The sequence below is a fragment of the Alnus glutinosa genome, chromosome 14, assembly GCF_958979055.1.
Source record: "Alnus glutinosa chromosome 14, dhAlnGlut1.1, whole genome shotgun sequence".
NCBI lineage: Eukaryota > Viridiplantae > Streptophyta > Magnoliopsida > Fagales > Betulaceae > Alnus > Alnus glutinosa.
In genome coordinates this window covers 20,015,056-20,027,859 of record NC_084899.1, presented here as the reverse complement: position 1 = coordinate 20,027,859, position 12,804 = coordinate 20,015,056, and the positions used below count along the sequence as shown (strand labels likewise).

General features: G+C 33.7%; 2 protein-coding genes across 2 annotated transcripts; both read right to left on the bottom strand.

The window, feature by feature from the left end:
- LOC133857853 (protein DOWNSTREAM OF FLC-like) lies at positions 1-1,533 on the bottom strand. The gene is made up of 2 exons (XM_062293213.1): positions 1,311-1,533; positions 1-457 (listed from the first exon to the last, which is right to left on the bottom strand). The coding sequence occupies exons 1-2, from the start codon at positions 1,477-1,479 to the stop codon at positions 132-134; spliced, it is 495 nt and encodes a 164-aa protein (XP_062149197.1). The 5' UTR covers positions 1,480-1,533; the 3' UTR covers positions 1-131.
- A 4,026-nt stretch (positions 1,534-5,559) lies between these two features.
- LOC133856609 (protein SOSEKI 2-like) lies at positions 5,560-8,709 on the bottom strand. Its single transcript, XM_062291667.1, has 5 exons — positions 8,385-8,709; positions 8,218-8,287; positions 8,030-8,142; positions 6,957-7,953; positions 5,560-5,912 (listed from the first exon to the last, which is right to left on the bottom strand). The coding sequence occupies exons 1-5, from the start codon at positions 8,566-8,568 to the stop codon at positions 5,792-5,794; spliced, it is 1,485 nt and encodes a 494-aa protein (XP_062147651.1). The 5' UTR covers positions 8,569-8,709; the 3' UTR covers positions 5,560-5,791.
- Between the last annotated feature and the right edge of the window lie 4,095 nt (positions 8,710-12,804).

The window sequence follows — 12,804 nt, the reverse complement described above, 5'->3', positions numbered from 1 at the left end:
TCATTTAGAACAATGACAAGAGCATGCATAGATATAAATAATTAACCCAAATCACAACTAATTAAATAGCCAAAATGAAGTAAATTAAACAGATCGATCGATCTAGCTAGGCCGGCCGCCGCGCCCTTCAATTATTCATCAGTTTCCAAGTACTGCTTCAGCAGCTTGGGGCACCCAGACAAGGGCTGATCTTTGAGGAAGCCCATAGCATTTGCAAAACGCTGGTCGTTGAGGCAGCCGTTGTAGCGGGTGAGGACGACAGTGGCACGGTCACGTCCTGGGTCGGCTGATTTGCAGTCGGCAATGGGGCTGCTGACGAGAAGGGACTGGCACATTTGGTCCTCGTGGTCATCTTCCACCAATATCTCGTATGTTCCATCTGAGTTTGTCTCTCCTTCAACGCTGTACACCACCTGTAGACTCTTCCTATCTTTGCACTCGATTCTAACCCTTGCACCTAACAACCATAATATCCAACTATATGTTACATATCAATTTATCTCATACAAAATGCCCTGCTTTTGGCTTCTATATATGTGTCTGCCAAAGTTAAACCTGGCCACCTTTATATATATATACACGAAAACGAAAAAAAAAAAAAAAAAAAAAATTTAGAGAAATTACCATTTTTTTTTTATCTTTTATTTCTTTTGTAAATTTTAAATTTAAAAAGTATCCATATGGTGTATTTATTTTTAATTTTTTTCAATTTCACCCCTCCGTTAAGATTTTCTGTTAAATCCTTTCAAAATTTTCAAAATACCTCTGTTTATATACATGTATATAGAATTTTTTTTTCAAAGATCCAGGCAATAGTCTTTTTGCAAATTCCATTAAATTCTGATCTAGGCCTAAATTCTTGCAATTTTTTTTTTTTTTTTACCTAAAAAATAAAGGGGTATTTTAAGAATTTTGACACCCATTCTTTAGGATTTAACAAAAAATTTTAACCAATTGCTGAAATTGAAAAATAAATTCACTAAATTGACACATTTTTAAAATTTATGAGTATAGTTACAAAAGTAATGAAAGATCATGAGTGATAAGTGAACATTTGAAAATGACAAATTTGCAAAGTATATATATATATAATTTCACCATGTATAAAACTTAAGAATTTAAGAGAATTTGAACGTGTGATTGTAAAAGATTCTTGGTGGGATCACCTGACTTTGGTTGTCCAACCACTTATTCGGTCACGTGAGTTTTATAAATGGTCTCTCACAATCAATTGCTCAAATTATTTTAAATTCGGATAAATAATTTGAGAAAATCGTTATCGTATAGAATTAATGGAGAATTTATAATACCGGAAATGTAAGTGGAGGCGGAGGTCTCGAACCCACAGCGGCAAGTGTCACAGTAGACGCGTCCTCTGACGCGGAAGGGGTTCCCCAGTTGGCGCGTGGAAACAAGCGCCGGGAGGACACACAGTGCCAACAACAGAAACAGACTAGTAGTACTACAAGTACTCGCCATGGCTGCCAAAAGATCGAGAAAACACTCGCTAGCAAATGATGAGAAACGGAGATGAAGAAGAAATAGCGGGGGATTTTATAGTGACGGGTTGGGTACGTACGTAGGGGCGGGGGAACTGGTGCTTCAGATCTAGTGCTGGTGTCCACATGGCAACAAAGCGAGTCTTTCGGGCTTGGGTTTGTTTAATTAATTCTCTAAATTTTTCTCATATATTCTTGTCGGTGGTATATATACATACTTTTATTAAAAACAACTCACTTTTATTAAAAACAACTCAATAATAAGTTGTTTATTGAGAACGATAAAAGGAAATAAAACAAATTCTAAAATTACTAAAATAATGTTACTATTCACACTATTTAATGTGACATATTTTAAGTGGTTAATATGACAGCTTCAAATATCAACCACTTAAAACATATTACATCAATTAATGTGAAATGAGTGTAATAAATTAATGTAAATAGTAGCATTACTTAAAGAGAAATGTTAAAAATCACATTTTTTTTTTTAATTTCACAATTATCTTAGTTATAATGTTGATGTAATAGTCTCAAACAACTTTTAATTATTATTTTATTTTTTTAACATGACTGATCCAAGAATTGGTTGAAAGTCTTGAAACTGTCATGTTAGTATTGTGGAATAAAAATGTAGTTTCCGGCATTACTCTTACTCACCAAAAACAAAAAAAAAAAAGGAAAAAGAAATAAAGCAAGAGAAAATAAAAATTTAGACTGTAGCTTATTCTACATCAATAGTTGCTTATGTTCATTAATTGTTTTTGAGATTCCGAAATTAATATCTCTATTAATCTATATATCATAGCTAATTAAGTTTGAAGTTACCTTAAAACTTTGACTATATTCTAAAATCTAATAATATCCGTGCTGGACTCTTGGGGGTGTTTAAATAACATTACCATCATATTCCATTTTCTTTTTCTTGTCTGTTGAATATAGATAAATGAGTAATGTTAGAAATCATCCTTTTATTCGTTCAAAGTGGATATGACTTTTAAAATTACTATTAAATTTAAAATGAATCATTATTAATTTTTCATTTAGTAGTGGTTTTAAAAGCCACGTCAACTTGAGAGGATAAAAAGATAGTTCCTAACATTACTCATAGATAAATAGCCCATATGTATCTAATATAGGTCCTAACCATTAAGAGCAATTTGCATTTCTTTCAAAAGATTAATGAAGATCATTAAGTGAACACAAGTTTTAAGCACCACGCACGAGAGATATTCGGATTAGGATTCTCTACAATTGTTTGCTTGAATTTAAAAAAATTCGGATAGATGATTATGAGAAACTACTTATGAGACTTACCTGACCGGATAAGTGGTTAGGCAGCCCAATTTTTATTTGGTCAGGTGGGTTCTATAAGTGGTAACTCACAATCACCTATCTGAATTCTCTCAAATTCGAACAAATAATTGTATATGATCCTAATCCGAGATATTCTCGTCTAGAATAAGAAAAATGATAAAATTAATTATTGAGAATTCCCCAATCACCATTGTAATCTGGCCGTCCATTTTCTTAGTCAATGGATTGCCAAGATATTTATGGTTAATTGCATGTGCAAAAGCTAGCTTGACGGATGAGGAAGATGAGAAAGATCTATTAATCCTTCCTAAGCAGATCCATGGACAACAAAGGAGAAGTTGACTAAATTTAAGATTAAGAGACTTTAAATGCATGGTGTGGATCTCAACGACAAACTCATCGAATCCAGCACAAATATTAACAGGGGAGAAGCTATGGCACGTGACTATTGGTGCAAACTACTCTAGGGTCAGAAGCATGAAGCCATTGGATTAGAGATTCCTTACAATTAATTTCTTTTTAAATTATGAAATTTAGACACTTTTTAAGCATTAAAACGCCTAAAAAAAGTTATTTATTAAAAAAAGTGGCATGTAACAGTTGGTAATGAAGTATATTTTCATTATATTCTTGTTTTCTATGTTGTAAAAAAAGCTTAAGTAAAAAATTGTCTTTTTAACTTTTTGAAGAAACGTATCTGTAAAAGTGAAATATAAGGTTTTTGTGAGAAAACTTTTTTTAGTTGTCTCAATAGCATGCCTCATTTTTAATATGTCCCATTCGGCAGCATTTATTTATGGGTTTGTGCCGTCGAAAGCAGGGTGTGCAACATATCCAACTATCTTTCGAACCTAACTGAAAGTCTTAATGAATGGAGCAATGATTTTCTTATATCTTTTTTATATATGTTTTTTAAAAATTAATTATTAGATTTGTAAGATCTACAAGATTTTATATGTGAATTCTACAGATTTAATGATTAATTTAAAAAATAAAGATGTTTAAAAAATATACAAAAATGTACGTGTAACATGTCGATAATAAATGAGCAACTTGATAAGCCCAAAATTTAATTTAATTTAAATTCCATGAATGTCAACGTAGTCATAAGGAAATCCAATTGGGTGCTGGTAGAATTTAAAATCAAAACGAGAGAGAGAATTGAATTGTTGTGGTTTACAAGGTTGTCATACGATAGTATTCATAAAATAAAATAAAAAATTGGAGATTAATTTAATTTGGGATTAATTTGCATCTATGTAAAGTGTTAGTTTTGCATATTACATAATTTACATTGATTTTGCTGTCCATATCTCACACACCGTCTGTTGTTTTCCTTATTGGGATGGAAAAAATCTCTTGATTACTGCTCATCTTCTATAACACTTCCCCACAAACTGGAGTGGATGTTGATGACACCCAACTCGAACAAGACATAATGAAATTGTGTTAAATCAAGTGCTTTGGTGAACATGTCCGCTAGTTGCTGACTTGTGGACACATGGAATATCTGAACCATGCTACTATGAAGCTTTTCTCTAACAAGGTGACAATCAATTTCTATATGTTTTGTTCGTTCATGAACCACAATATCTGAGGCTATGTGGATAGTCACCGCATTGTCACAGTACAATTTCACTTGATGTGGATATGATATATTAAGATCTGACATTAGATGTTTTAACCAAATGATTTCGCGGCAAGTGAAATTCATGGCTCTATATTTTGCTTCAACTGATGAGCATGAAACTGAGGTTTGCTTCTTGGTCTTCTGAAAAAAAGGGTGATTCTCCGTCTAAAATGTGATATCTATTAACTACTTGTCGAGTGTGTAACAATCCCAATCCTCTATTAGGATAAAATTGTAGGCATAGCACTTGGAGCAGGTGGTTTTAGGGCAAGTGTAGGGCGAGTCTAGTATGATTATGTGTTAGAGAATAGATTATGGCATGAATTAAATAATTAAGTTTATGGGGTAATTATATTTTGCCCATGAATTACCATATGCATTTTCAACATGGTACTATAAACTTGAAATGACACAAGTAGCCCAAGTTTAGAAACAAAATTTACAAAAAAAAAAAAATATATCCTTAAAATTAAACAAATTAAAAAAATATATATCAAAATAAAAAATAAAAATAAAAAAAAGGCTTCATGGCTGACTCGACCACCATCCCAAGATATTGCTGGTGGTAGCTGGACCACACCCGGGTGGTTCAAAGTGGCTCGACTACTCCCTATGAGCTTGAGGGGTTAGTTGAACAAACCATGCAGTGCCAGGGGACATAAGGGTTTCATGGATAAAATTTGTGACATGAGGAGCTATTTAAAAAAGACTTTAACCCACATCAATCATTTGAGTAATTTTCCTATGGGAAGCTTTAAGAAAATTTTAAATTAGAAGACAAGAAATCAAAAGATTTGGGTCATATAAACGTCTTAAATGTTGAAACTTCTACAAAAACGCAATTAGTGATTTTATTTTTTTATTTTTAGTTAATTTGTTTTTTTCTTGTTTACAACGTACAACATTATTGGAACAATTTGATTATGAGGCTATTATTATATGGTTAAACCCTATTGTCCTCTCAAAGCCCAAATCAACTCCAAAAACATAAAATGCTTAAAATTCATTAATCATGCCCATATTCATGCACCTCTCATCAGCAACATTCCTAGTTACATGGCTGCACGTGATCCAGCATTGTGATCTTAAAGTTCAATAATGAAGATTATCAACGGCCCATTAAAAAGCACTCAAAGACAAACAGTAGGCCACCATGATTTCTGCAACCAAATCACGGGACACACAATCGGACCACCTTTTGCCTTTTTCAATTTTTACCACATTTTAGCAACTTTTCAACAGCACCGACACGTCCCATAATTATGAAAGCTCAACCCTAAACAAACCTTAATCACTTGTAATAATTACAAATCCAACGGCAAATACTGAGATACATCTCATAATCTCATTTCTTGGTTTGTTTCGATGAAGCCAAACATCTCTTTCGAGGAATGCATTTCCCTTTCACTGCTGCTTTCTCTCTTTTCTCTTCCTCCATTGCTTCTCCCAACCCCACCTTTTTGCTCCTAACGCACCAAATACCACCACAATTAGGAACAAGTTAATTACACACACAGAATTAGATTTAAGTGACAAGACACAGGAGGAAAAGCTACAAAGAACAGCCTGAGAGTCCTACGATAGGTAGGATGGCTGCATTCATGATGGTCGTTAGATTTTATCAAGTAAAAAACATCGGATTTGTTTTAAAAATAGATATGCACAATTTTTGGTAAATGGACTACGTATATTTGTACATAATAAAATATTAATTAAGTAATTAATTTTTTTTTTATTAGTTTAAACTTTTGATACAAATGATAATTTTTTACATTATCATATGGGATTCAAGGGTCTTCACTTCAAACTTTGACTTGGTCATTTGCACATTTCAAAGTGGTAATTATGATTATAATTATCTTCTTGTTTAATGATTGGTGCTACTTAAACCTTGTCCAAAATTAAGGGGTATTTGAAACGTAATGACAGTGATGATCAGCCACTGAAATCATAAAGAAAGCCAAAAAAAAATAAATATCAATTCCCTAGCAAATTAGCTATTTACTTTTGATGGTAAAATTTATGATCCTCGATTTTTTTAATTTTTTTTTAAGTTCATTTCTAACTCGCTTAGACATTTTTCCAATATGAAATTTAGAAGAACCGAATGAACTCTTCATATTTAATTTTTCTTTAAATTAATTTTCAACAAAATTTACAAAAATTATCATTTAACAAGTTTTTTATTTAATATTTGTTTTTTTTTTTTTTGAAACAGAACTTATTTAATATTTGTTAGTAACCATCTTTATATTTAAAGAGCAAAAAAAAAGTGAATGTTATAATTTTTTAATATTATTTTTTGTATTGAATTTTACAAATTAAACGTTTTGTTTGAATTGAATCTAATGTGCTGAATGTTTTTATCGGTAAACTTTATTAATAAAAAAATATAGTATTTATTTGTTGTTTAATAATTTTAAAAAGTAATTAACGAAATTAATAAAACTAAATTTTTAGAGTTAAATTTAAAAATAAAAAATAAAAAAATTAAAGAACTCGTCACTAACCTTTCTTCGTTGAACGAATTCGATCTCTTCAGAACCGGTTCAGCCACAACTCGGCCCTCTCTCACGGCCTCAACGATGCTCCCACTGAAGTATTCCTTCTCCTCCGACTGCAAATTCCCGAACCTTGGATTCTCAGACATGTATCTGATCATATCTTCCTCCGCCACCATCACGGCGCTCTTGCACAGAACCCCTTTGTGAAGGCTGTCACTCTTCCTCACAGCTGGTTGCTTCAGACTCTGCGCGCTCTTTGATTTCGCAACCGTGGCACCACCACATGCAATGAGTTGGAGCAGGACCGAGTTCCGACTCGGTCCTGACTCTTTAGCAACTGGGTCACCGTCTTCGAATCGTTTGGAGTTGTTGTTGCGTTCAATGCGTTGGCTGGCACCTGGGTCACCGTCTTCGAATCGTTTGGAGTTGTTGTTGCATTCAATGCGTTGGTTGGCAACTGGGTGGTCACCATCTTCGAATCGTTTGGAGTTGTTGTTGCGTTCAATGCGTTGGCTGGCACCTGGGTCACCGTCTTCGAATCGTTTGGAGTTGTTGTTGCGTTCAATTCGTTGGTTGGCAACTGGGTGGTCACCATCTTCGAATCGTTTGGAGTTGTTGGGTTCAATGCGTTGGTTGGCAAGTACTAGGTGGTCACCATCTTCGACTCGTTTGGAGTTGTTAATTTGGTTGGCTTTGTCAGAGTCTCTGGAGGATGTGGATGGTGGGGATGAGTCGTTCAGAGCCAACTCGGTCGGGTTTTTCTGGACTTCGGGTTGTTGGGTCTCGTTGTCTTCGAGTTCGTCAGTGGATACGCCTCTGGAGCAGCGAGACTGAGGAGTGGTGGAGCTGGTGCAGCTTGTTTTTTCTCCATCTTCGAATTCTTCCCCTTCTTCGTATTCTTCGTATTCTTGGTCTTCGGGTTCTCGGCGTGGACTTGGAGCTACTGGTTTACGCTTCGAGTGATAATTTGGTTCTAGAATTTGTTGAATTTCTTGAAATCTCTCTGCAAAGTAATTGTAAAGACTTCAACAAATAATGGCAGAAAAATATAGTTTGGGTTAGATTGTTTGGAGACTGACCAGAGCAGCCTTCGACAAGTTCAGAGCCTTTAAGCACATACTCTGCTCCTTCAGCTGGGTAGATTATGTCATTCTCAGCCAAATCGTTCCACACATACCCGCTCTTATAGCTCCTGAAAAATGCAAAATCTTGAGCTAAACTACAAACTATAAAGAAATAAAGACATTCACGAAGAGATTATGTGTACCTTTTGCAAGACCAGGAATAAAGGGAGGGGATTCCTTTGCCTCTAAGCACCGTAAGCCGGTCCATTACATCTATTTCACAAAGACAAAAATAAACGGTAACATTAAGAAGAAGGGTGATGACATGTTAGTAAAACAGAAGGCAGTGGTGAATAGTAATTTGTTTTGCCTCTTAAGCGGAGAGGTTGATTGGCCAAATGGGTGACTTCCATGTAATGGGGATGCTCAAGATGGCCATTTCTTGAGAGGTAGTAAACAACTTGGACTTTTTCGATGGGTTTGACCCTTGGCTGCATGTAAACTTTGAACCTGTCTGGACTGGTTGCTCTGGCTCTTCTGGGTCGAACGTCCATACTCTTCTTCTTCTTCTTCCCCTGCCTCCTCCTTGGTGGTTGAGAAGTTGAGGGTACCCCACTCTCCTCTTATAAGAAAAGTTCGTGACAAAGAAGGGTATATGTAGGAAGGAAGAGAGGTAAAACGCACCTCAAAAGGCGTAAAATACAGATTGATTCAGATTTACTTTGGATGCTTTTGCAAAGAAAATATGGACAGAGAGAGAGAGAGAGAGAGAGAGAGAGGTGTAAGTGTAGGGTCAGGGTCGCTGTATTTGACTTTGGTTAGTTCTGATCCCGAATTTAGACCAAAAAAAAAAAACAAAAAGCCAGAATCAAACCGCTTTGCAACCAACGTCGGAGCGCTCTACATTCGAGGAAGTAAAAAAAACATCTTTCATATTCAATGCCTTTCATACCTCCTCCTTTTTTTTTTCTTTTTTTTTTTTAAATGCGTAGAAATTTAAAATAGAATAATAAAAATAGAAGCGAAATAAAAATAGAAAATAACATAAAAAATTACGAGTGGCTCGATATTAGACACATACGTTCACTATTACGAATTAGTCTTAAGGGTGGACATTAATGTACTTATTGACTTGATTGTCTACTGTACAAAAGTTTTTATTTATAGAATTTAAAGTAAATAAAAAAAAATCAAATTTTTATTATTTTATTACAACTATTCTGTAAGTAAAAAATATTTTAATATTAACCAAATATATTATATTTTTCATACTTTTCATTGCATTGATGCTGTGATTTCACGAGCCTGATTTGATAAGCTATGGCAAGTCAGGCGATAGATTAACGGGAAGACCGAAGAAGCAAATGTTTGGAATTTGATCAATTAGAGTACAGTATTCCTTCTTTTTTTTTTTTTTAATCGATTCATACAATGGGTAAATGCTAAATTTAATTCGGGATGTACAAGTTAAGAAGGGATGAAATTAGGGACTGATCGATTGTATTGATTTTTTTTTTTAATAAATTTAAAAAAGATTGAATATTTTTTAAAACAAATTATATATGGCACTGTCCGTCACTGCAAGCAAGGTCACATGTACACCTACAAGGGTATAAACTTTCTGTTGATATTATATGTGCATATACATAATCTTAGAATAGATTATATGTTTTAAAATGATACAATTATTAATTAAAATGGGAAAAAATCAATTATCTTTCTAAATGTCTATTTTATATTAGAACCACAATTTTTTATACAAACTTCTTTTTAATTAAAAATGAGAAGGTAATATAAGAAATTTCCAAATTATAAACTTTAAGCTTTGTGAAGGTTCATACATTTTGAGACAATTTAAAAAAATTATCACCTATTTTGAGATAAAAATGAGTACGTAATGCTAAACGTAATCTTAGTTATATTGTTTTTTTTTTTTTTTTTTTTTTTTTTAGGCTATTCAAGTTTTGGTTCTTTCAAGGTCCATTTTGTTAAAAAAAAAAAGAAAAAAAGAAAAGGACCATTTTGTTCTGGGTATATGTTAGAAAGTCAAATCTTGTTTTGGGTCTTGAAAGGTCAATTTTGTACAGAATTTCTCTTTTTTAAAATGTGAACTCAATACTCACGTGTGAATACAGCATATGACTTGGGCTTGCAGTTATTAATTATTATTATTTTTTGAACCTGCAGTTATTAAATTTTGAATTACAATATATGACTTGGGTATTTGTGCATATACAATTGAAACAAACGTGTGAGAGGTACAACTAAAATTTGTAATAAGCATATAAAAGCATGCATGAAAAAAAAAAAAAAAAAAAGAACTGGTACCAATTAATTAGTTACATTGACGTACTTATATATATATTATCAACCAATCAAGGGTAAAGACTTTTATAGTCGGTGTTTGTTCTTTCTAAACGAATTTATTTTTAGAAATTGTTGTATTTACTGGTTAGGGCTCTTCACCAAATCTTTTTACCCCGCTACATATCAATGTTACCATCAAGCTCTCTCATAGTGTTTAGGTTGAAAGACTCATTGGCACAATAGTCATCTACATCATCTTTGTTCGCTTCCCATAACCGACCTTAAACATCTCTCTAGGTTTTGTCTTGATAACTATATTTCAGTTTTTTTTTTTTTTTTTAATTTTTATTATTAACAACATAATATATATATATACTTGTAATACTTAAGAGGATAATATTTCAGTTGAAGATGCTCCAACATAAAGCATATTTTTTAATCATTTGATCAAACAACAAATGGAGGGTTTATTTCCGTTAATTAAAAGGACAATGATTAACAGGGTAGATAGGTCATAAATTGAGTGATTATGATTATTAAATTAAGCCTTTTGTAGATGTCACTCTATGGGGTTGGACTTTTATTGATTTATCCTCCTCGAATCTACCTGCTTTATACTTGAAGACTATTTTGAGAATGACAACTTCAAAAATTTCTGAGAAATCAACCGGACTTTCCAATTCAAAATGATACAAAACATAAAGAAGAAAAAAAAAGGCAGAAAATTAACCTTAAATCAAAAGCAAATGAAAAGGAAACACCAGGTTTAAGACCTCGAATGCAGAGCTGGATGTTTGTTGGACTCTAGTGCTCTTTTCCACCTCCTTATTTTATCGGAGTCTCTTTTTTGTAACCGATTTTTCTCCTTATCCAACCCTTGCCAAACCTCCATGTCAACTGCAGCACCCCACGTTCGACTAAAGCAGGAACATGTCTCAGTCCAATGGGTCTAAAACTGCCATAGATTTTGACCTCTCGAAATAAAGGTTTGTTCAATCCAACGGCAATATGGCATGTCTTTACCAACCCTAATAATTAGGCATGACATGCAAGCCTTTATTTTTTGTCATTGCCTTGATTGCTAATCCTACCACCTTCCCTTTTTCCTTTCTACCTAAATAAGGTCATTAATAAACAAGCTTTTCAATTAAAACACAAAAAATACCTCTTAAAACAACGTTATCAAATTTATTTAAACATAAATCAGAAGATTAGAAGTAGATTCTATAGAGATTAGAGAACCCTGCCCAAGACAGAAATAGGTGTCATATGTGTAGTAGAATAGAGCTACGGAGGTACCCATTATTGATATACGAGCCCTAACTCATAATTGAGTGCACAACGCAAGAAATCTCGCAACCCAAAGCCCCCTGGCTGTGGCTCTGTGGCTCTGTGGTTCATACCTCTAGCCTCCCTGATTAAGGGGCTCTCGAACGAACTGACTTCCAACCCGTGCATGGACAAAAACGTGTACGTACGTATAGTAAGTATCCCTGCAAACATATGCAGCCTACTTTCTATTGTCTATATATAGCGTCTCTGTATAGCTTCATCCTTAACCACGTGGATGCAGCAGTCAGCCACGAGAACTGACCCTGAGTTCCTGTCTGGTTTGTTGCACTTGCGAACCGTAGGTCCGTCCCCAATCGGCAACTCTTAGAAGGTGCCGTCAATTCACAAGCCCTGTTCCTTTCTTACACCCTGCTCAACCTCGGACAAAACGCCTACTTTTACTACACAACGTACGTTATCCCCGGTGCAGCTAGCGTCTCGCTTTCCCCTCCTTTTAACCCTTCTATCGTATCATTACTACCCTTCTCATTCTGTCGTATCATGATTACTACCCTTCTCATTGCATTTTAAAAATTGTACGTGGGTAGTTATTCTGTTAATGTGTTTCTTTTTTTTTTTTTTTTTTTTTTTTTTTTTTTTTTGTAGGTTAATGTGTTTCTTTTAAGTTGTACGTGTTGATGTCGACCAATATATATAATTAAATAGGCAATACCTTTTAATTTTAACTAATTTGTTAATTTTATGTTAAGTTTAGATTGAATCAAAGTATGAGTATAAAATTAGTAGTGATAATTCATATTTGCATATCAAGTTTAAGTCGTATTGAGCCATAAATATAAGATTATATAAGTCAACCTTAATTCGATCCATTTAATTAAACATGTCAAATCTCTTAACCTTAATCCTATAATTTTGAATTGGGTTCATGTTGGATTTTCGAGTCATGTAAAAAATTATTTGTCATTATGTCATGTGTCAGATTTGAGTCGTGTCGAAACATATGTATAAAATTAGAGAAATGCTATAGGTACCAAATTTTTTCAAAGAGATGGGTACCAAAATGATGTGTGGAGTTTATTCATTGGAGATGATCAAAATAATTAATAAAAATAAATGATACGGGTACCAACGAATAAGCTCCACATTATCTTGATACCTATGTCTTGATAAAATATTTAGTACTTCTAGCA